This window comes from Oncorhynchus masou, chromosome 21 (assembly GCF_036934945.1).
Source record: "Oncorhynchus masou masou isolate Uvic2021 chromosome 21, UVic_Omas_1.1, whole genome shotgun sequence".
In the NCBI taxonomy this organism is placed as follows: Eukaryota; Metazoa; Chordata; class Actinopteri; order Salmoniformes; family Salmonidae; genus Oncorhynchus; species Oncorhynchus masou.
The window spans coordinates 52588480-52613488 of record NC_088232.1 but is presented as its reverse complement, the minus strand read 5'-3'; the positions used below and the strand labels follow the sequence as shown (position 1 = coordinate 52613488).

At 43.7% G+C, this 25009-nt stretch overlaps 1 protein-coding gene across 2 annotated transcripts in view; it reads left to right on the top strand.

Moving 5' to 3' along the window:
* Positions 1-22287, top strand: part of alkal2b (ALK and LTK ligand 2b) — a 29530-nt gene extending 7243 nt beyond the window's left edge. For both annotated transcript variants that reach the window (XM_064928755.1, XM_064928756.1), the window contains 4 exons: positions 7085-7138; positions 7526-7606; positions 18070-18143; positions 21993-22287. In XM_064928755.1, coding sequence (XP_064784827.1) covers positions 7085-7138; positions 7526-7606; positions 18070-18134 — 200 coding nt within the window. In that variant the 3' untranslated portion in view covers positions 18135-18143; positions 21993-22287. The remainder of the gene's footprint in view (positions 1-7084; positions 7139-7525; positions 7607-18069; positions 18144-21992) is intronic.
* The last annotated feature ends 2722 nt before the right edge of the window (positions 22288-25009 follow it).

Genomic DNA, 25009 nt, shown 5'->3' with positions numbered 1-25009 from the left:
AGTAACACATCTCACCATGGAGACAACATCATAGGTCAGTCATTAACCATTAGTAACACATCTCATCATGGAGACAACATCATAGGTCAGTCATTAACCATTAGTAACACATCTCACCATGGAGACAACATCATAGGTCAGTCATTAACCATGAGTAACACATCTCATCATGGAGACAACATCATAGGTCAGTCATTAACCATTAGTAACACATCTCATCTCACCATGGAGACAACATCATAGGTCAGTCATTAACCATTAGTAACACATCTCATCTCACCATGGAGACAACATCATAGGTCAGTCATTAACCATTAGTAACACATCTCATCTCACCATGGAGACAACATCATAGGTCAGTCATTAACCATTAGTAACACATCTCACCATGGAGACAACATCATAGGTCAGTCATTAACCATTAGTAACACATCTCATCTCACCATGGAGACAACATCATAGGTCAGTCGTTAACCATTAGTAACACATCTCACCATGGAGACAACATCATAGGTCAGTCATTAACCATTAGTAACACATCTCATCTCACCATGGAGACAACATCATAGGTCAGTCATTAACCATTAGTAACACATCTCATCTCACCATGGAGACAACATCATAGGTCAGTCATTAACCATTAGTAACACATCTCACCATGGAGACAACATCATAGGCCAGTCATTAACCATTAGTAACACATCTCACCATGGAGACAACATCATAGGTCAGTCATTAACCATTAGTAACACATCTCATCTCACCATGGAGACAACATCATAGGTCAGTCATTAACCATTAGTAACACATCTCACCATGGAGACAACAACATAGGTCAGTCATTAACCATGAGTAAAACATCTCATCATGGAGACAACATCATAGGTCAGTCATTAACCATTAGTAACACATCTCACCATGGAGACAACATCATAGGTCAGTCATTAACCATTAGTAACACATCTCATCTCACCATGGAGACAACATCATGGGTCAGTCATTAACCATTAGTAACACATCTCACCTCACCATGGAGACAACATCATAGGTCAGTCATTAACAATTAGTAACACATCTCACCATGGAGACAACATCATAGGTCAGTCATTTACCATTAGTAACACATCTCACCATGGAGACAACATCATAGGTCAGTCATTAATCATTAGTAACACATCTCACCATGGAGACAACATCATAGGTCAGTCATTAACCATTAGTAACACATCTCACCATGGAGACAACATCATAGGTCAGTCATTTACCATTAGTAACACATCTCACCATGGAGACAACATCATAGGTCAGTCATTAATCATTAGTAACACATCTCACCATGGAGACAACATCATAGGTCAGTCATTAACCATTAGTAACACATGTCACCATGGAGACAACATCATAGGTCAGTCATTAACCATTAGTAACACATCTCACCATGGAGACAACATCATAGGTCAGTCATTAACCATTAGTAACACATCTCACCATGGAGACAACATCATAGGTCAGTCATTAACCATTAGTAACACATCTCATCATGGAGACAACATCATAGGTCAGTCATTAACCATTAGTAACACATCTCACCATGGAGACAACATCATAGGTCAGTCATTAACCATTAGTAACACATCTCATCATGGAGACAACATCATAGGTCAGTCATTAAACATGAGTAACACATCTCATCATGGAGACAACATCATAGGTCAGTCATTAACCATTAGTAACACATCTCACCATGGAGACAACATCATAGGTCAGTCATTAACCATTAGTAACACATCTCACCATGGAGACAACATCATAGGTCAGTCATTAACCATTAGTAACACATCTCACCATGGAGACAACATCATAGGTCAGTCATTAACCATTAGTAACACATCTCACCATGGAGACAACATCATAGGTCAGTCATTAACCATTAGTAACACATCTCATCATGGAGACAACATCATAGGTCAGTCATTCACCATTAGTTACACATCTCATCTCACCATGGAGACAACATCATAGGTCAGTCATTAACCATTAGTTACACATCTCATCTCACCATGGAGACAACATAATAGGTCAGTCATTAACCATTAGTAACACATCTCATCTCACCATGGAGACAACATCATAGGTCAGTCATTAACCATTAGTAACACATCTCATCATGGAGACAACATCATAGGTCAGTCATTAACCATTAGTAACACATCTCACCATGGAGACAACATCATAGGTCAGTCATTAACCATTAGTAACACATCTCACCATGGAGACAACATCATAGGTCAGTCATTAACCATTAGTAACACATCTCACCATGGAGACAACATCATAGGTCAGTCATTAACCATTAGTTACACATCTCATCTCACCATGGAGACAACATAATAGGTCAGTCATTAACCATTAGTAACACATCTCATCTCACCATGGAGACAACATCATAGGTCAGTCATTAACCATTAGTAACACATCTCATCTCACCATGGAGACAACATCATAGGTCAGTCATTAACCATTAGTAACACATCCCATCATGGAGGCAACATCATAGGTCAGTCATTAATTATTAGTAACACATCTCATCTCACCATGGAGACAACATCATAGGTCAGTCATTAACCATTAGTAACACATCTCATCATGGAGACAACATCATAGGTCAGTCATTAACCATTAGTAACACATCTCATCTCACCATGGAGACAACATCATAGGTCAGTCATTAACCATTAGTATCACATCTCACCATGGAGACAACATCATAGGTCAGTCATTAACCATTAGTAACACATCTCAGCATGGAGACAACATCATAGGTCAGTCATTAACCATTAGTAACACATCTCACCATGGAGACAACATCATAGGTCAGTCATTAACCATTAGTAACACATCTCACCATGGAGACAACATCATAGGTCAGTCATTAACCATTAGTAACACATCTCATCATCGAGACAATATCATAGGTCAGTCATTAACCATTAGTAACACATCTCATCTCACCATGGAGACAACATCATAGGTCAGTCATTAACCATTAGTAACACATCCCACCATGGAGACAACATCATAGGTCAGTCATTAACCATTAGTAACACATCTCACCATGGAGACAACATCATAGGTCAGTCATTAACCATTAGTTACACATCTCATCTCACCATGGAGACAACATAATAGGTCAGTCATTAACCATTAGTAACACATCTCATCTCACCATGGAGACTACATCATATTTCAGTCATTAACCATTAGTAACACATCTCATCATGGAGACAACATCATAGGTCAGTCATTAACCATTAGTAACACATCCCATCATGGAGGCAACATCATAGGTCAGTCATTAACCATTAGTAACACATCTCACCATGGAGACAACATCATAGGTCAGTCATTAACCATTAGTAACACATCTCATCTCACCATGGAGACAACATCATAGGTCAGTCATTAACCATTAGTAACACATCTCACCATGGAGACAACATCATAGGTCAGTCATTAACCATTAGTAACACATCTCACCATGGAGACAACATCATAGGTCAGTCATTAACCATTAGTAACACATCTCACCATGGAGACAACATCATAGGTCAGTCATTAACCATGAGTAACACATCTCATCATGGAGACAACATCATAGGTCAGTCATTAACCATTAGTAACACATCTCATCTCACCATGGAGACAACATCATAGGTCAGTCATTAACCATTAGTAACACATCTCACCATGGAGACAACATCATAGGTCAGTCATTAACCATTAGTTACACATCTCATCTCACCATGGAGACAACATCATAGGTCAGTCATTAACCATGAGTAACACATCTCATCATGGAGACAACATCATAGGTCAGTCATTAACCATTAGTAACACATCTCACCATGGAGACAACATCATAGGTCAGTCATTAACCATTAGTAACACATCTCACCATGGAGACAACATCATAGGTCAGTCATTAACCATTAGTAACACATCTCACCATGGAGACAACATCATAGGTCAGTCATTAACCATTAGTAACACATCTCACCATGGAGACAACATCATAGGTCAGTCATTAACCATTAGTTACACATCTCATCTCACCATTGAGACAACATCATAGGTCAGTCATTAACCATGAGTAACACATCTCATCATGGAGACAACATCATAGGTCAGTCATTAACCATTAGTAACACATCCCATCATGGAGGCAACATCATAGGTCAGTCATTAACCATTAGTAACACATCTCACCATGGAGACAACATCATAGGTCAGTCATTAACCATTAGTAACACATCTCATCTCACCATGGAGACAACATCATAGGTCAGTCATTAACCATTAGTAACACATCTCACCATGGAGACAACATCATAGGTCAGTCATTAACCATTAGTAACACATCTCACCATGGAGACAACATCATAGGTCAGTCATTAACCATTAGTAACACATCTCACCATGGAGACAACATCATAGGTCAGTCATTAACCATGAGTAACACATCTCATCATGGAGACAACATCATAGGTCAGTCATTAACCATTAGTAACACATCTCATCTCACCATGGAGACAACATCATAGGTCAGTCATTAACCATTAGTAACACATCTCACCATGGAGACAACATCATAGGTCAGTCATTAACCATTAGTTACACATCTCATCTCACCATGGAGACAACATCATAGGTCAGTCATTAACCATGAGTAACACATCTCATCATGGAGACAACATCATAGGTCAGTCATTAACCATTAGTAACACATCTCACCATGGAGACAACATCATAGGTCAGTCATTAACCATTAGTAACACATCTCACCATGGAGACAACATCATAGGTCAGTCATTAACCATTAGTAACACATCTCACCATGGAGACAACATCATAGGTCAGTCATTAACCATGAGTAACACATCTCATCATGGAGACAACATCATAGGTCAGTCATTAACCATTAGTAACACATCTCATCTCACCATGGAGACAACATCATAGGTCAGTCATTAACCATTAGTAACACATCTCACCATGGAGACAACATCATAGGTCAGTCATTAACCATTAGTTACACATCTCATCTCACCATTGAGACAACATCATAGGTCAGTCATTAACCATGAGTAACACATCTCATCATGGAGACAACATCATAGGTCAGTCATTAACCATTAGTAACACATCTCATCTCACCATGGAGACAACATCATAGGTCAGTCATTAACCATGAGTAACACATCTCATCTCTCCATGGAGACAACATCATAGGTCAGTCATTAACCTTTAGTAACACATCTCACCATGGAGACAACATCATAGGTCAGTCATTAACCATTAGTTACACATCTCATCTCACCATGGAGACAACATCATAGGTCAGTCATTAACCATGAGTAACACATCTCATCATGGAGACAACATCATAGGTCAGTCATTAACCATTAGTAACACATCTCACCATGGAGACAACATCATAGGTCAGTCATTAACCATTAGTAACACATCTCACCATGGAGACAACATCATAGGTCAGTCATTAACCATTAGTAACACATCTCATCATGGAAACAACATCATAGGTCAGTCATTAACCATTAGTAACACATCTCATCTCACCATGGAGACAACATCATAGGTCAGTCATTAACCATTAGTAACACATCTCATCTCACCATGGAGACAACATCATAGGTCAGTCATTAACCATTAGTAACACATCTCATCTCACCATGGAAACAACATCATAGGTCAGTCATTAACCATTAGTAACACATCTCATCTCACCATGGAGACAACATCATAGGTCAGTCATTAACCATTAGTAACACATCTCACCATGGAGACAACATCATAGGTCTGTCATTAACCATTAGTAACACATCTCACCATGGAGACAACATCATAGGTCAGTCATTAACCATTAGTAACACATCTCACCATAGAGACAACATCATAGTTAAGCTGGATACCTGCTACTATTGACCCTTTAAAAAGAATAAATACGTATAATTTTCCCTCTCAATTGTTGTATTTTGATCTGCTGTGTGAATCCCCCCTTCTTTCTCATGTTTTGTTTGATGTGGTAATCACGTTGATGCTATCTCTTGTTTGACGTGGTAATCACGTTGCTGCTATCTCTTGTTTGATGTGGTAATCACGTTGATGCTATCTCTTGTTTGATGTGGTAATCACGTTGATGCTATCTCTTGTTTGATGTGGTAATCACGTTGATGCTATCTCTTGTTTGATGTGGTAATCACGTTGATGCTATCTCTTGTTTGATGTGGTAATCACGTTGATGCTATCTCTTGTTTGATGTGGTAATCACGTTGTGCTATCTCTTGTTTGATGTGGTAATCACGTTGATGCTATCTCTTGTTTGACGTGGTAATCACGTTGATGCTATCTCTTGTTTGACGTGGTAATCACGTTGTGCTATCTCTTGTTTGATGTGGTAATCACGTTGATGCTATCTCTTGTTTGATGTGGTAATCACGTTGCTGCTATCTCTTGTTTGATGTGGTAATCACGTTGATGCTATCTCTTGTTTGATGTGGTAATCACGTTGATGCTATCTCTTGTTTGATGTGGTAATCACGTTGTGCTATCTCTTGTTTGATGTGGTAATCACGTTGATGCTATCTCTTGTTTGATGTGGTAATCACGTTGATGCTATCTCTTGTTTGATGTGGTAATCACGTTGTGCTATCTCTTGTTTGATGTGGTAATCACGTTGATGCTATCTCTTGTTTGACGTGGTAATCACGTTGATGCTATCTCTTGTTTGACGTGGTAATCACGTTGATGCTATCTCTTGTTTGACGTGGTAATCACGTTGTGCTATCTCTTGTTTGATGTGGTAATCACGTTGATGCTATCTCTTGTTTGATGTGGTAATCACGTTGATGCTATCTCTTGTTTGATGTGGTAATCACGTTGCTGCTATCTCGTTTGACTGACACTGGTAAAAACACCCAATCAAAAACACACTTTTTTTTCCACACGTTGTCCGTCAGTCCACCTTTCATGTGGTCAAAATGGTGTTTATTTCCTGTTCTCGCAGAGGTGTTCCCCAGAGACCTGAGGCAAAAGGAGAAGTTCCTCAAACACCTAACAGGTCAGACACTACTGCTTCTGTGTATGTGTGTGTGTGTGTGTGTGTGTGTGTGCGTGTGTGCGTGTGTGTGCGTGTGCGTGTATGCGTGTGCGTGTGTGTGTGTTAAATGTGTAACGTGTATGCGTTATGTGGCGTTAAATAAATAACTTGTGCGTATGCGTGTGTGTGCGCGGGTGTAAATGTGCGTGCGTGTGTGCGCGTATGCGTGTATAGGGTGTAAATAAAATAAATAACGTTATATACGTGTGCGTGTGTTAAATGCGTGTGTTATGTGCGTGTGTGTGTGTGTTAAATGCGTAACTTATATACTGTATAGCGTTAAATAAATAACTGTGTATACTTATACCGGTTAAATAAATTCTGTCTGTGTCTCTGTGTGTCTCTCAGGTCCACTATACTTTAACCCAAAGTGTAGGAAACATTTCTATAGACTATACCACAACACCAGAGACTGTACCATCCCTGCCTGTAGGGTTAATGGTGGAAATAACATATACGCACGCACGGTTAAATAAATAACACATATACACATAGGGTTAAATAAATAACTTATATACTTAGTAGGGTTAAATAAATATTTATCTACAAGGGTTATCATAGTCATTACACTTATATACTTATAGGGTTAAATAAATAACTTATATACTTATAGGGTTAAATAAATAACTTATATACTTACAGGGTTAAATAAATAACTTATATACTTATAGGGTTAAATAAATAACTTATATACTTATAGGGTTAAATAAATAACTTATATACTTATAGGGTTAAATAAATAACATATACTTATAGGGTTAAATAAATAACTTATATACTTATAGGGTTAAATAAATAACTTATATACTTATAGGGTTAAATAAATAACATATACTTATAGGGTTAAATAAAATAACTTATATACTTATAGGGTTAAATAAATAACTTATATACTTATAGGGTTTTGCTAAATAACTTTTTCTTGAAATCCTGGTTCCTGAAATCCGGAATCCATCAACCAGGATTTCTGGAAAACTTGGGAATTTTTGAAAAGTTATTTTTACAACTCTAAGCTGATATCATCTTGTGACATATCTTGTGTCTGCCCATTGACAAAACAGATATCAGAATGGCAACTATATACAGCAGCAGTCCAAGGTTTTGGACACACCTACTCATTCAAGGATTTTTCTTTATTTAAAAATGTTTCTGCATTGTAGAATAACAGTGAAAGACAACAAAACTATGAAATAACACATATAGATTAATCTAGTAACCGAAAAAAGTGTTAAACAAATCAAAATGTATTTTAGATTTTTCAAAGTAGCCACCCCTTTGCCTTGATGACAGCTTTGCACAGTCTTGGCATTCTCTCAACCAGCTTCACCTGTAATGTTTTTCCAACAGTTTGGAAGGAGTTCCCACATATGCTGAGCACAAGTTGTCTGCTTTCCCTTCACTCTGCGGTCCAACTCATTATAAACCATCTCAATTTGGTTGAGATTGGGGTGATTGTTGAGGCCAGGTCATCTGATGCAGCACTCCATCACTCTCCTTCTCGGTCAAATAGCCCTTACACAGTCTGGAGGTATGTTTAGGGTCATTGTCCTGTTGAAAAATAAATGATAGTCCCACTTAGCGCAAACCAGATGGGATGGCTTATCACTGCAGAATGCTGTGGTAACCATACTGGTTAAGTGTGCCTTGATTTCTAAATAAATCACTAACAGTGTCACCAACAAAGCACCCCCACACCATTACACCTCCTCCTCCATGCATCACGGTAGGAAAGACACATGCGGAGATCATCCATTCACCTACTCTGCGTCTCACATAGACACGGCGGCTGGAACCAAACATTTCAAATTTGGACTCATCAGACCAAAGAACAGATTTCCACCGGTCTAATGTCCATTGCTCATGTTTCTTGGCCCAAACAAGTCTTTTCTTCTTATTAGTCTCCTTTAGTTGTAACGATCGTCGTTGGTGGAAGAAGGAGTAGACCAAAACGCATCGTGGTAAGAATTCATGTTGTAAATTTGATCGAAACTGAACACTAAACAAAATAACAACGAGGAATAATGAGAACGAAACAGTTCTGTCAGGTGAAGCACACAAAACAGAAAACAACTACCCACAACTCAAGGGCGAAACCAGGCTGCCTAAGTATGGTTCTCAATCAGAGACAACGATTGACAGCTGCCTCTGATTGGGAACCATACCAGGCCAAACACATAGAAATACAAACATAGAACAAAACAGAATGCCCACCCCAACTCACGCCCTGATCAACCTAAAATAGAGACATAAAAAAAGGAACTAAGGTCAGGATGTGACATTAGTAGTGGTTTCTTTGAAGCAATTTAATATTGAAGGCATGATTCACGCAGTCTTCTCTAAACAGTTGATGGTGAGATGTGTCTGTTACTTGAACTCTGTGATGCATTTATTTGGGCTGAAATTTCTGAGGCTGGTAACTCTAATGAACTTATCCTCTGCAGCAAAGGTAACTCTGGGTCTTCCATTCCTGTGGCGGTCCTCATGAGTGCCAGTTTCATCATAGCGCTTGATGGTTTTTGCGACTGCACTTGAAGAAACTTTAAAAGTTCTTGACATTTTCGATATTGACTGACCATCATTTCTTAAAGACTGTCATTTATCTTTGCTTATTTGAGCTGTTCTTGCCATAATATGGACTTGGTATTTTACCAAATAGGGCTGTCTTCTGTATACCCCCCAACCCCCCCTACCTTGTCACAACACATCTGATTGGCTCAAACTCATTAAGAAGGAAATACATTCCACAAATGAACTTTTAACAAGGCACACCTGTTAATTGAAATGTATTCCAGGTGACTACCTCATGAAACTGGTTGAGAGAATGCTAAGAATTCACAAAGCTGTCATCAAGGCAAAGGGGGCTACTTTGAAGAATCTCAAATATAACATATATTTTGATTAGTTTTGGTTACTACATGATTCCATAAGTGTTATTTCATAGTTTTTATGTCTTCACTATTATTTAATGTATAAAATAGTAAAAATAAAGAAAAGCCCTGGAATGAGTAGGTGTTTCCAAACTTTTGACTGGTATTGTATATACTCTGAGTTTTTCAAACATTAGGAACACCTTTCATGAACACCCCCCCCCCCCCCACCCCCCCAACGCCCTCAAAACAGCTTCAACTTGTCGGGTCATGGACTCTACAAGGTGTCGAAAGCGTTCCACTGGGATGGTGGACCAGGTTGACTCAAATCAAATCAATCTTTATTTGTCACATGCGAAAAATACAACAGGTGTAGTAGACCTGACAGTGAAATACTTACTGACAAGTTCTTAATTAACCAACAATGCAGTTCAAGAAAGAGTTTAGAAAATATTGACCAAATAAACTAAAGTAAAAAATTATAAAAAGTAACACAATAAAATCATAATAAAGAGGCTATATACAGAGTCAATGTGCGGGGGTACAGGTTAGTAATGAGGCTATATACAGGGGTTACAGAGTCAATGTGCGGGGGTACAGGTTAGTAATGAGGCTATATACAGGGGGTACAGAGTCAATGTGCGGGGGTACAGGTTAGTCCAGGTCATTTGTACATGTAGGTAGGGGTGAAGTGACTATGAGTAGATAATAATCAGAGAGTAGCAGCAGTGTAAAAGCAAATGGGGGAGGGGAGGGGTGTCAATGTAAATAGTCTAGGTTTTATTAATTGTTCAGCAGTCTTATGGCTTAGGGGTAGAAGCTGTTAAGGAGCCTTTTGGTCCTAGACTTGGGGCTCCAGTACTGCTTGCCGTACGTTAGCAGAGAGAACAGTCTATGACACCTCCTGGTATAGATGTCCTGGATGGCAGGAAACTTGGCCCCAGTGATGTACTGGGCCATACGCACGAGCCTTTGTAGTGCCTTATGGTCAGATGCCGAGCAGTTGCCATACCAGGCTGTGATGCAATCAGTCAGGATGTTCTCCATGGTGCAGGTGTAGAACCTTTTGAGGATCTGGAGGCCCATACCAAATCTTTTCAGTCTCCTGAGGGGGAAAAGGTGTTGTTGTGCCCTCTTCATGACTGTCTTGGTATGTTTGGACCATGATAGTTTGTTTGTGATGTGGACACCAAGGAACTTGAAACTCTCAAATTGCTCCAATACACCCCCTGTCGATGTTAATGGGGGCCTGTTTGGGCCCCCTTTTCCTGTAGGTCACAATCAGCTCCTTTGTCTTGCTCACATTGAGGGAGAGGTTGTTGTCCTGGCAACACACTGCCAGGTCTCTGACCTACTCTCTATAGGCTGTCTCATTGTTATAGTGTTATAGGTAATCAGGCCCACCACTATTGTGTCGTCAACAAATTTAATGGTGGTGTTGGAGTCGTGTTTGGCCACACAGTCGTGGGTGAACAGGTAGTACAGGAAGAGACTAAGCACGCACCCCTGAGGAGCCCCAGTGTTGAGGATCAGCGTGGCGGATGTGTTGTTCCCTACCCTTACCACCTGGGGGCGGCCAGTCAGGAAGTCCAGGATTCAGTAGCAGAGGGTGGTGTTTAGTCCCAGGGTCCTTAGCTTAGTGATGAGCTTTGTGGGCAATATGGTGTTAAACGCTGAGCTGTAGTAAATGAACAGCATTCTGATATAGGTGTTCATTTTGTCCAGGTGGGAAAGGGCAGTGTGGAGTGTGATTGAGATTGTGTCATCTGTGGATCTGTTGGGGCGGTATTCAAATTGGAGTGGGTCTAGGGTATCCAGGATGATGCTGTTGATGTGAGCCATGACCAGCCTTTCAAAGCACTTCACGGCTACCGGAGTGAGTGCTACGGGGCGGTAATCATTTAGGTAGGTTACCTTCGCTTCCTTGGGCACAAGGATAATGGTGGTCTGCTAGAAACATGAAAGTATTACAGACTCTGTCAGGGTGAGTTTGAAAATGTAAGTGAAGACACCTGCCAGTTGGTCCGTGCGTGCTTTGAGTACACGTCCTGGTAATCTGTCTGGCCCCGCAGCTTTGTGAATGTTGACCAGTTTAAAGGTCTTGCTCACATTGGCTACCGAGAGCATTATCATACAGTCGTCTGGAACAGCTGGTGCTCTCATGCATGCTTCAGTGTTGCTTGCCTCGAAAAGTGCATAAATGGCATTTAGCACGTCTGGTAGGCTCTCGTCACTGGGCAGCTCATGGCTGGGTTTCCCTTTGTAGTCCGTAATAGTTTTCAAGCCCTGCCACTTCTGATGAACATCAGAGCCGGTGTAGAAGGATTCGATCTTAATCCTGTATTTACACTTTGCCTGTTTGTGGTTCGTCTGAGGGCATAGCGGGATTTCTTATAAGCGTCCGGATTAATGTCCCATTCCTTGAACGCGGCAACTCTAACCTTTAGCTTGATGCGGATGTTGCCTGTAATCCATGGCTTCTGGTTAGGATATGTACGTACGTTCACTGTGGGGACGACGTTGTCGATGCACTTACTAATAAAGCCAATGACGGAGAGGGTACACTCCTCAATGACATTGGATGAATCCCGGGAACATATTCCAGTCTGTGCAAAACAGTCCAGTAGCGTAGCATCCGCATCATCTGACCACTTCTGTATTTAGCGAGTCACTGGTACTTCCTGCTTTAGTTTTTGCTTGTAATCAGAAATCAGGAGGATAGAACTCTGGTCAGATTTGCCAAATGGAGGGTGAGGGAGAGCTTTGTACGTGTCTCTGTGTGTGGAGTAAAGGTGGTCAAGAGTTTTTTCTCCCCTCTGTTTGCACATGTGACATGCTGGTAGAAATGAGGTAAAAAGGATTCAAGTTTTCCTTCATTAAAGTCCCTGGCCACTAGGAGTGTCGCTTCTGGATGAGCATTTTCCTGTTTGCTTATGACCTTATACAGTTCGTTGAGTGTGGTCTTAGTGCCAGCATCGGTTAGTGGTGGTAAATAAACAACTACAAAAAATATAGATGAAAACTCTCTTGGTAGATAGTGTGGTCTACAGTTTATCTTCAATATTAGACATTGCGCACCAGCTGGTATTGACAAGTAGACACACACCCCCGCTCCTCGTTTTAGCAGATGAAGCTTCTCTGTCCGGCCGATGCATAATACTGGTAGTTTTATATTATCCGTGTTTTCGTTCAGCCACGACTCGGTGAAACATAAGATATTAGTTTTTAATGTCCCGTTGGTAGAATAGTCTTGATCGTATGTCATCCAATTATTTTTCCAATGACGTTGGCCAATAGAACGGATGATAGTAGAGGTCACTCACTCGCCTAAGAATTTTCCGAAGGAAGCCCAATCTCCGCCCCCTTTTTCTCCATCTTTTCTTCACGCAAATGACGGGGATTTGGGCCCGTTCCCGAGAAAGCAGTATATCCTTCGCGAAAAAAATCTTTATCCAGTTCGAGGTGAGTAATCGCTGTGATGTGATGATGTCCAGAAGTTATTTTTCGGTCCTAAAAGACAGTAGTAGTAACATTATGTACAAAATCAGTTAAAAAAAAATAATAATTACAAACACGCAAAAACAAATAACAAAATAGCACAGTTGGTTAGGAGCATGTATAACATCAGCATGTATAACAGCAGCATGTATAACATCAGCATGTATAACAGCAGCGTGTATAACATCAGCACGTATAACATCTACTTCCGGCGCCGACAGAGCCTCGCTTCGCGTTCCTAGGAAACTATGCAGTTTTTTTTTTTTTTTTTACGTGTTATTTCTTACATGAGTACCCCAGGTCATCTTAGGTTTCATTACATACAGTCGAGAAGAACTACTGAATATAAGAGCAGCGTCTACTCACCATCAGTACGACCAAGAATATGACTTTCGCGAAGCGGATCCTGTGTTCTGCCTTTCACCCAGGACAACGGAATGGATCCCAGCCGGCGACCCAAAATAACGACTCCGTAAAAGAGGGAAACGAGGCGGTCTTCTGGTCAGACTCCGGAGACGGGCACATCGTGCACCACTCCCTAGCAATCTTCTCGCCAATGTCAAGTCTCTTGACAACAAGGTTGATGAAATCCGTGCAAGGGTAGCATTCCAGTGGGACATCAGAGACTGTAATGTTCTTTGCTTCACGGAAACATGGCTCACTGGAGAGACGCTATCGGAGTCGGTGCAGCCAGCGGGTTTCTCCACGCATCGCGCCGACAGAAACAAACACCTTTCTGGTAAGAAGAGGGGCGGGGGCGTATGCCTTATGGCTAACGAGACGTGGTGTGATCACAGAAACATACAGGAACTCAAATCCTTCTGTTCACCTGATTTAGAATTCCTCACAATCAAATGTCGACCGCATTATCTACCAAGAGAATTCTCTTCGATTATAATCACAGCCGTATATATTCCCCCCCAAGCAGACACATCGATGGCTCTGAACGAACTTTATTTGACTCTTTGCAAACTGGAATCCATACACCCTGAGGCTGCATTCATTGTAGCTGGGGATTTTAACAAGGCTAATCTGAAAACAAGACTCCCTAAATTGTATCAGCATATTGATTGCGCAACCAGGGATGGCAAAACCTTGGATCATTGTTATTCTAACTTCCGTAACGCATAAAAGGCCCTGCCCCGCCCTCCTTTCGGAAAAGCTGACCACGACTCCATTTTGTTGATCCCTGCCTACAGACAGAAACTAAAACAAGAAGCTCCCACGCTGAGGTCTGTCCAACGCTGGTCCGACCAAGCTGATTCCACACTCCAAGACTGCTTCCATCACGTGGACTGGGATATGTTTCGTATTGCGTCAGACAACAACCTTGACGAATACGCTGATTCGGTGGGCGAGTTCATTAGAACGTGCGTTGAAGATGTCGTTCCCATAGCAACGATTAAAACATTCCCAAACCAGAAACCGTGGATTGATGGCAGCATTCACGTGAAACTGAAAGCACGAACCACTGCTTTTAATCAGGGCAAGGTGACTGGAAACATGACCGAATACAAACAGTGCAGCTATTCCCTCCGCAAGGCTATCAAACAAGCTAAGCGTCAGTATAGAGACAAAGTAGAATCTCAATTCAACGGCTCAGACACAAGAGGTATGTGGCAGGGTCTACAGTCAATCACGGACTACAAAAAGAAAACCAGCCCAGTCACGGACCAGGATGTCTTGCTCCCAGGCAGACTAAATAACTTTTTTGCCCGCTTTGAGGACAATACAGTGCCACTGACACGGCCTGCAACGAAAACATGCGGACTCTCCTTCACTGCAGCCGAAGTGAGTAAAACATTTAAACGTGTTAACCCTCGCAAGGCTGCAGGCCCAGACGGCATCCCCAGCCGCGCCCTCAGAGCATGCGCAGACCAGCTGGCTGGTGTGTTTACGGACATATTCAATCATTCCCTATCTCAGTCTGCTGTTCCCACATGCTTCAAGAGGGCCACCATTGTTCCTGTTCCCAAGAAAGCTAAGGTAACTGAGCTAAACGACTACCGCCCCGTAGCATTCACTTCCATCATCATGAAGTGCTTTGAGAGACTAGTCAAGGACCATATCACCTCCACCCTACCTGACACCCTAGACCCACTCCAATTTGCTTACCGCCCAAATAGGTCCACAGACGATGCAATCTCAACCACACTGCACACTGCCCTAACCCATCTGGACAAGAGGAATACCTATGTGAGAATGCTGTTCATCGACTACAGCTCGGCATTTAACACCATAGTACCCTCCAAGCTCGTCATCAAGCTCGAGACCCTGGGTCTCGACCCCGCCCTGTGCAACTGGGTACTGGACTTCTTGACGGGCCTCCACCAGGTGGTGAGGGTAGGCAACAACATCTCCACCCCGCTGATCCTCAACACTGGGCCCCCACAAGGGTGCGTTCTGAGCCCTCTCCTGTACTCCCTGTTCACCCACGACTGCGTGGCCACGCACGCCTCCAACTCAATCATCAAGTTTGCGGACGACACAACAGTGGTAGGCTTGATTACCAACAACGATGAGACGGCCTACAGGGAGGAGGTGAGGGCCCTCGGAGTGTGGTGTCAGGAAAATAACCTCACACTCAACGTCAACAAAACTAAGGAGATGATTGTGGACTTCAGGAAACAGCAGAGGGAACACCCCCCTATCCACATCGATGGAACAGTAGTGGAGAGGGTAGTAAGTTTTAAGTTCCTCAGCATACACATCACAGACAAACTGAATTGGTCCACCCACACAGACGAAGGTGCAGCAGCGCCTCTTCAACCTCAGGAGGCTGAAGAAATTCGGCTTGTCACCAAAAGCACTCACAAACTTCTACAGATGCACAATCGAGAGCATCCTGGCGGGCTGTATCACCGCCTGGTACGGCAACTGCTCCGCCCACAACCGTAAGGCTCTCCAGAGGGTAGTGAGGTCTGCACAACGCATCACCGGGGGCAAACTACCTGCCCTCCAGGACACCTACACCACCCGATGTTACAGGAAGGCCATAAAGATCATCAAGGACAACAACCACCCGAGCCACTGCCTGTTCACCCCGCTATCATCCAGAAGGCGAGGTCAGTACAGGTGCATCAAAGCTGGGACCGAGAGACTGAAAAACAGCTTCTATCTCAAGGCCATCAGACTGTTAAACAGCAACCATTAACATTGAGTCGCTGCTGCCAACACACTGACTCAACTCCAGCCACTTTAATAATGGGAATTGATGGGAAATGATGTAAAATATATCACTAGCCACTTTAAACAATGCTACCTAATATAATGTTTACATACCCTACATTATTCATCTCATATGTATACGTATATACTGTACTCTATATCATCGACTGCATCTTTATGTAATACATGTATCACTAGCCACTTTAACTATGCCACTTTGTTTACATACTCATCTCATATGTATATACTGTACTCGATACCATCTACTGTATCTTGCCTATGCTGCTCTGTACCATCACTAATTCATATATCTTTATGTACATATTCTTTATCCCCTTACACTTGTGTATAAGAGAGTAGTTTTGGAATTGTTAGTTAGATTACTTGTTGGTTATTACTGCATTGTCGGAACTAGAAGCACAAGCATTTTGCTACACTCGCATTAACATCTGCTAACCATGTGTATGTGACAAATAAAATTTGACTTGATTTGATGTGTATAACATCAGCATGTATAACAGCAGCATGTATAACACCAGCATGTATAACACCAGCATGTATAACACCAGCATGTATAACACCAGCATGTATAACAGCAGCATGTATAACACCAGCATGTATAACACCAGCATGTATAACACCAGCATGTATAACACCAGCATGTATAACACCAGCATGTATAACACCAGCATGTATAACACCAGCATGTATAACACCAGCATGTATAACATCAGCACGTTTAACGGCAGCACGTTTAACGGCAGCATGAATAACGGCAGCACGTTTAACGGCAGCATGAATAACGGCAGCACGTTTAACGGCAGCACGTATAACGGCAGCACGAATAACGGCAGCATGAATAATGGCAGCACGTTTAACGGCAGCACGTTTATTAACGGCAGCCATCCCCTTCATCATTTGCTTCCAACAGTTGTGTCAAGTTGGCTGTATATTCTTTGGGTGGTCGTCCATTTTTGAAACACACGGGAAAACGATTGAGCATGAAAATCCCAGCAGTGTTGCAGTTCTTGACACAAGAACCAGGTGGACCTGGCACCTACTACCATAACCCCGTTCAAAGGGGACATAACGTATTTTGTCTTGACCATTCACCCTCTGAATGGCACACATACACCATACATGTTTGCATTGTCATTGATCATAGCCTCGATTCACCCGGTCAGTCTACGTCAGGGATAGAGCAGGCGTTCCTAATGTGTTGTACACTCAGTTTATATGTCATTATTCTAAATTATAACAACGATGCATTCCAGCAATAACGACTTACTCTAACAATGTGTGAGTTACTCAAAACATTGTTGTTTGTAGACTGACCTGTGGTGTTGTGTTGTTTTTCAGACTATAAGAGGTGTGCCCGTCTTCTCACCAGACTGGCAGGCAGTCAGAGGTGTACAGAGAGGTAGAATACCCTGGTAAGACTATGGATGATCACTCTCACCCCTTCTCTCTTTCCCTTTATCTCTTCCTCTCCTTCTCTCTTCCTCTCCTTCTCTCTTTCCCTCTCTCTTCCTCTCTTTCTCTCTTTCCCTCTCTCTTCCTCTCCTTCTCTCTTTTCCTCTCTCTTCCTCTCCTTCTCTCTTTTCCTCTCTCTTCCTCTCCTTCTCTCTTTCCCTTTATCTCTTCCTCTCTCTTCCCCTTCTTCTCTCTTTCCCTCTCTCTTCCCCTTCATCTCTCTTTCCCTTTATATCTTCCTCTCTCTTCCTCTCCTTCTCTCTTCCCCTTCTTCTCTCTTCCCCTTCTTCTTTTCCTCTCTCTTCCCCTTCTTCTCTCTTTCCCTCTCTCTTCCCCTTCTTCTCTCTTCCTCTTCTTCTCTCTTTCCCTTTATCTCTTCCTCTCTCTCTCTCTCTCTCTCTCAATCCTTCTCTTTCCCTACCTTTCTCTCTCTCTCGCTCTCCCTCCTCTTTCCTGCTATCTCTTCCTTTCTCTTCCTTTCACCTCTCTCTCCCTCCTTCCCTCTCCCCCTTCTCTCTTTCCCTCTCTCTTCCGCTCTCTCTCCCCCTCCTTCTCTCTTCCTCCCTCTCTCTCTCTTCATCTCTCTCTCCCTCCTTCTCTCTTTCCCTCTATGCTTCCTCTCTCTCTCTTTCCCTCTAACTCTTCTTCTTCTCTCTCTCTCCCCTCCTCTCTTTCACTCTCTCCCTACTTCCCTCTCTCTTCCTCTTTCTCTCTCCCGTCTTGTCTCTTTCCCTCTCTCTTCTTCCTTCTCTCTCTCCCTCCTTCTGTCTTCCTCTCTCTCTCTCTCTCACTTCATCTCTCTCTCCTTCCTTCTGTCTCTACCTCTTCCTCTCTCTCGCTCTCCCTCCTTCTCTCTTTGTAATGTTTCCTCTCTCCCTTCTTCCTTCCCTCTCTCTCCACCTTGACACCTCTTTCTACCAGTGTTTAAGGGGTAGAGCGTATATAATGAGTATCTTTATAGCAGATAAATCAGCATGCGTTTCCTACCGCTAGTAAAAGTGAATTATAGCTAGGCTGCTGTGTTCACTGTCTGACGGTGTGTGTTTGTGTGTGTGTGCGCAAGCATGTGCGTGCTGTAGGGCTGAGCTCCATAGCAGTATAATTCAGTCGTTGAATTCAATAACAAATAGTTTGAGAGTCTGTAAATTCCAGTGTCATTCTGCAGCAGTTGATTTAGTGGTGGAATCGTCAAATCAAAACAATTCCAGAAAGACATTAAAATGGAGAAAACAAAATGTTTTTTTTTATTGTAGATATGGATATGACCCATGTGAAACTGGAAAAAAAATGTATATATATATATATTACAGTCAAATATATCATCAGACTGTCATCGCTGTTACTCTTTCTCTCTCTCTCTCTCAACCCGCCCTCTCTCTCTCTCGCTCTCTGTCTCTCTGTCTTTCTCTCCCACCCGCCCTCTCTCTCTCTCTCTCTCTCTCTCTCTCTCTCTCTCAACCCACACCTCTCTCTCTCTCTGTCTCTCTCTCTCTCTCTCTCTCTCTCTGTCTCTCTGTCTCTCTCTCACCCGCCCTCTCTCTCTCTCTCTCTCTCTCTCTCTCTCTCTCTCTCCCACCCGCCCTCTCTCTCCCTCTGTCTCTCTCTCTCTCTCTCTCTCTCTCTCTCTCTCTCCCACCCGCCCTCTCTCTGTCTCTGTCTCTCTCTCTCTCTCTCTCTCTCTCTCTCTCTCTCTCTCTCTCCCACCCGCCCTCTCTCTCTCTCTCTCTCTCTCTCTCTCTCTCTCTCTCTCCCACCTCTCTCTCCCACCTGCCCTCTCTCTCTCCCCACCCGCCCTCTCTGTCTCTCTCTCTCTCCCACCCACCCTCTCTCTCTCTCTCTCTCGCTCTCTCTCTCAACCCACACCTCTCTCTCTCTCTCTCTCTCTCAACCCCAAACTCTATCTCTCTCTCAACCCCCACCTCTCTCTCTCTCTCTCTCTCTCTCAACCCCCACCTCTCTCTCTCTTTCTCTCTCTCTCAACCCCCACTTCTCTCTCTCTCTCTCTCTCTCAACCCCCACCTCTCTCTCTCTCTCTCAACCCCCACTTCTCTCTCTCTCTCACCCCTCTCTGTCTCTCTCCAACTCTCCCCCCTCTCTGTCTCTCTCCAACTCTCACCCCTCTCTGTCTCTCTTCAACTCTCACCCCTCTCTGTCTCTCTCTCTCCCCTCGCTGTCTCTCTCCAACTCTCACTCCTCTCTGTCTCTCTCCAACTCTCACCCCTCTCCGTCTCTCTCTAACTCTCACCCCCCTCTCTCTCTCTCTCTCTCTCCCCCCTCTCTGTCTCTCTCTCTCTCTCACCCCTCTCTGTCTCTCTCTCACCCTTCTCTGTCTCTCTCCAACTCTCACCCATCTCTGTCTCTCTCCAACTCTCACCCCTCTCTGTCTCTCTCCAACTCTCACCCCTCTCTGTCTCTCTCCAACTCTCACCCCTCTCTGTCTCTCTCTCCCCCTCGCTGTCTCTCTCCAACTCTCACCCCTCTCTGTCTCTCTCCAACTCTCACCCCTCTCTGTCTCTCTCTTCCCCCTCTCTGTCTCTCTCCAACTCTCACCCCTCTCTGTCTCTCTCTCTCTCTCTCTCTCCCCCTCTCTGTCTCTCTCTCTCTCTCACCCCTCTCTGTCTCTCTCTCACCCTTCTCTCTCTCTCTCTCACCCCTCTCTGTCTCTCTCCAACTCTCACCCCTCTCTGTCTCTCTCCAACTCTCACCCCTCTCTGTCTCTCTCCAACTCTCACCCCTCTCTGTCTCTCTCCAACTCTCACCCCTCTCTGTCTCTCTCCAACTCTCACCCCTCTCTATCTCTCTCCAACTCTCACCCCTCTCTGTCTCTCTCCAACTCTCACCCCTCTCTGTCTCTCTCCAACTCTCACCCCTCTCTGTCTCTCTCCAACTCTCACCCCTCTCTGTCTCTCTCTCCCCCCTCTCTGTCTCTCTCCAACTCTCACCCCTCTCTGTCTCTCCAGATATAGCATTAGTCTGTCATGTCTCTCAGGCACTTTCTCTAGGAAGAAATTCCACATGCAGCCAAGTACAAAGTTCACTAAATGTCTCTCTCTCCCCCCTCTCTGTCTCTCTCCAACTCTCACCCCTCTCTCTCTCTCTCCAACTCTCCCCCCTCTCTGTCTCTCTCCAACTCTCACCCTCTCTGTCTCTCTCCAACTCTCACCCTCTCTGTCTCTCTCTCCCCCTCTCTGTCTCTCTCCAACTCTCACCCCTCTCTGTCTCTCTCTCTCCCCCAAGTCTGTCTCTCTCTCTCTCTCACCCCCTCTCTGTCTCTCTCTCACCCTTCTCTCTCTCTCTCTCTCTCTGTCTCTCTCCAACTCTCACCCCCTCTCTGTCTCTCTCCAACTCTCACCCCTCTCTGTCTCTCTCCAACTCTCACCCCTCACTATCTCTCTCCAACTCTCACCCCTCTCTGTCTCTCTTCAACTCTCACCCCTCTCTGTCTCTCTCCAACTCTCACCCCTCTCTGTCTCTCTCTCCCCCCTCTCTGTCTCTCTCCAACTCTCACCCCTCTCTGTCTTTCCAGATATAGCATTAGTCTGTCATGTCTCTCAGGCACTTTCTCTAGGAAGAAATTCCACATGCAGCCAAGTACAAAGTTCACTAAATGTCTCTCTCTCTCTCTCTCTGTCTCTCTCTCTCTGTCTCTCTCTCTCTCTGTCTCTCTGTCTCTCTCTCTCTCTCGCTGTCTCTCTGTCTCTCTCTCTGTCTCTCTGTCTCTCTCTCTCTCTCGCTCTCTCTGTCTCTCTGTCTCTCTCTCTCTCTCGCTCTCTCTGTCTCTCTGTCTCTCTCTCTGTCTCTCTCAACAGAGCCCATGAAAGAGAGAAGTGCCTTGGAAGATGAACAGAGAGACTGCTAGTAGTATCAATGTGTCATGGGGAACGGTAGTTATGTTAGGACATTCATAGAAGCTCACACATACTCTACTCTACTTTTCTCAACTCTACATTCGGACAATCTCCGAGTTCAGCTGCCAAAAACCCCGACGACACGTGGATGCTATTTTACGACACTTGGATTATATCATGACACTATGCGGGAGTGCTTCTGTGTTCATTGACATGCCTTCATGGGTTAGAACAAACACATTTGGTTGGAGTTTGGTTGGTGGTCTCTGAGCTGTGGTTGTAGACAGAAAGAAAGACTGACAGACAGGCGGAGAAACAGACAGACACACGTACAGACAGACAGACAAACACACAGACAGACACACGGACAGACACACGGAGAGACAGACAGACACACGGAGAGACAGACAGACATACGGACAGACAGACGGAGAAACAGACAGACACACGTACAGACAGACAGACAAACACACAGACAGACACACGGACAGACACACGGAGAGACAGACAGACACACGGAGAGACAGACAGACACACGGAGAGACAGACAGACACACGGACGGACAGACAGACAGACACACGGAGAGACAGACAGACACACGGACGGACAGACAGACAGACACACGGACAGACGGAGTGACACACGGAGAGACAGACAGACACACGGAGAGACAGACAGACACACGGAGAGACAGACAGACACACGGAGAGACAGACAGACACACGGACGGACAGACAGACAGACACACGGACAGACGGAGAGACACACGGAGAGACAGACAGACACACGGAGAGACAGACAGACACACGGAGAGACAGACAGACACACGGAGAGACAGACAGACACACGGACGGACAGACAGACACACGGACAGACAGACAGACACACGGAGAGACAGACAGACAGACACATCGACAGACAGACAGACAGACAGACAGACAGACACACGGACAGACAGACAGACACACAGATTGACAGACAGACAGACAGACACACGGACACACGGACAGACAGACACACACACGGAGAGACAGACAGACAGACAGACAGACAGACAGACAGACAGACAGACAGACAGACAGACACACAGACAGACACACAGACAGACACACAGACTAACAGACAGACAGACACATCGACAGACAGACAGACAGACAGACAGACAGACAGACAGACAGACAGACAGACAGACAGACAGACAGACAGTCAGACAGACAGACAGACAGACAGACAGACAGACAGACAGACAGATGGACGGACAGACAGACACACAGATTGACAGACACACAGACAGACGCACGGACAGACAGACAGACAGACGTAGACAGTCACACCATCCTGATGGATTGCCTGACTGGTAGTCTGGTGGTCTGCATCAGGAGGAGGAGTATGCCACACTGCTTCAGGATTTATGGGAAAGTTAAAGAAATGTTGCAACCCAATGAGGACCAATCTGATATCACAGCCTATTTCCTATACTTCACTCATAGGGCTCTGGTAACCTGGTAACCATATAGGGCTCTGGTAACCTGGTAATTATCCACATAGAGCTCTGGTAACCTGATAGAGCTCTGGTAACCTGGTAACCACATAGAGCTCTGCTAACCTGGACCCACATAGAGCTCTGGTAACCTGGACCCACATAGGGCTCTGGTAACCTGGTAACCACATAGAGCTCTGGTAACCTGGTAACCACATAGAGCTCTGGTAACCTGGTAACCACATAGAGCTCTGGTAACCTGGTAACCACATAGAGCTCTGGTAACCTGGACCAATATAGGGCTCTGGTAACCTGGTAACCACATAGAGCTTTGGTAACCTGGTAACCACATAGAGCTCTGGTAACCTGGTAACCACATAGAGCTCTGGTAACCTGGTAACCACATATAGCTCTGGTAACCTGGTAACCACATAGAGCTCTGTTAACCTGGTAACCACATAGAGCTCTGGTAACCAGTAAACCACATAGAGCTCTGTTAACCTGGTAACCACATAGAGCTCTGTTAACCTGGTAACCACATAGAGCTCTGGTAACCTGGTAACCACATAGAGCTCTGGTAACCTGGTAACCACATAGAGCTCTGGTAACCTGGTAACCACATAGAGCTCTGGTAACCTGGTAACAAAATAGGGCCCTATGAGGGTATTACCAGAGTTCTACCAGGTTACATCTACTGCATGTGGATGGGGAACAGTAGAGAATAGAGTGTGGGATCTCAGTTTAAATCTTAGTCTATGAAATACTCCTAAAGAAGAGATCCTCGTCACCACCTGACAGCCAAACCAACTGTCTGAACAATGTGTTACATGTGGTATTATACAGATATATTTATATATTGTCTCTTTGTGTACACCTACCCTGCAATGTAAATATTGTAAATACTAAATATATATGACATATAAATAAATGTGTTTGGTAAATAACATTACGTTTCTTTACCATGATGACTATTGTAGTGAAATATATTTATGTGCAATAGATATATATTTTTACATTTTTATTTCACCTTTATTTAACCAGGTAGGCCAGTTGAGAACAAGTTCTCATTTACAATTGCGAACTGGCCAAGATAAAGCAAAGCAGTTCGACAACAAACAACAACACAGAGTTACACATGGAATAAACAAACATACAGTCAATAACACAATAGACAAGTCTATATACAGTGTGTGTAAATGAGGTAAGATTAGGGATGTAAGGCAATAAGTAGGCCGTAGTGGCGAAGTAATTACAATATAGCAATTAAACACTGGAGTGATAGGTGTGCAGAAGAAGAAGAATGTGCAAGTAGAGATACTCGGGTGCAAAGGAGAAAAATAAATAAATAACAATATGGGGATGAGGTAGTTGGGTAGGCTATTTAAAGATAAGGCTGTGTGCTGCTCTGACAGTTGGTGCTTAAACCTAGTGGGGGAGATATGAGTCTCCAGCTTCAGTGATTTTTGCTATTCGTTCCTGTCATTGGCAGCAGAGAAC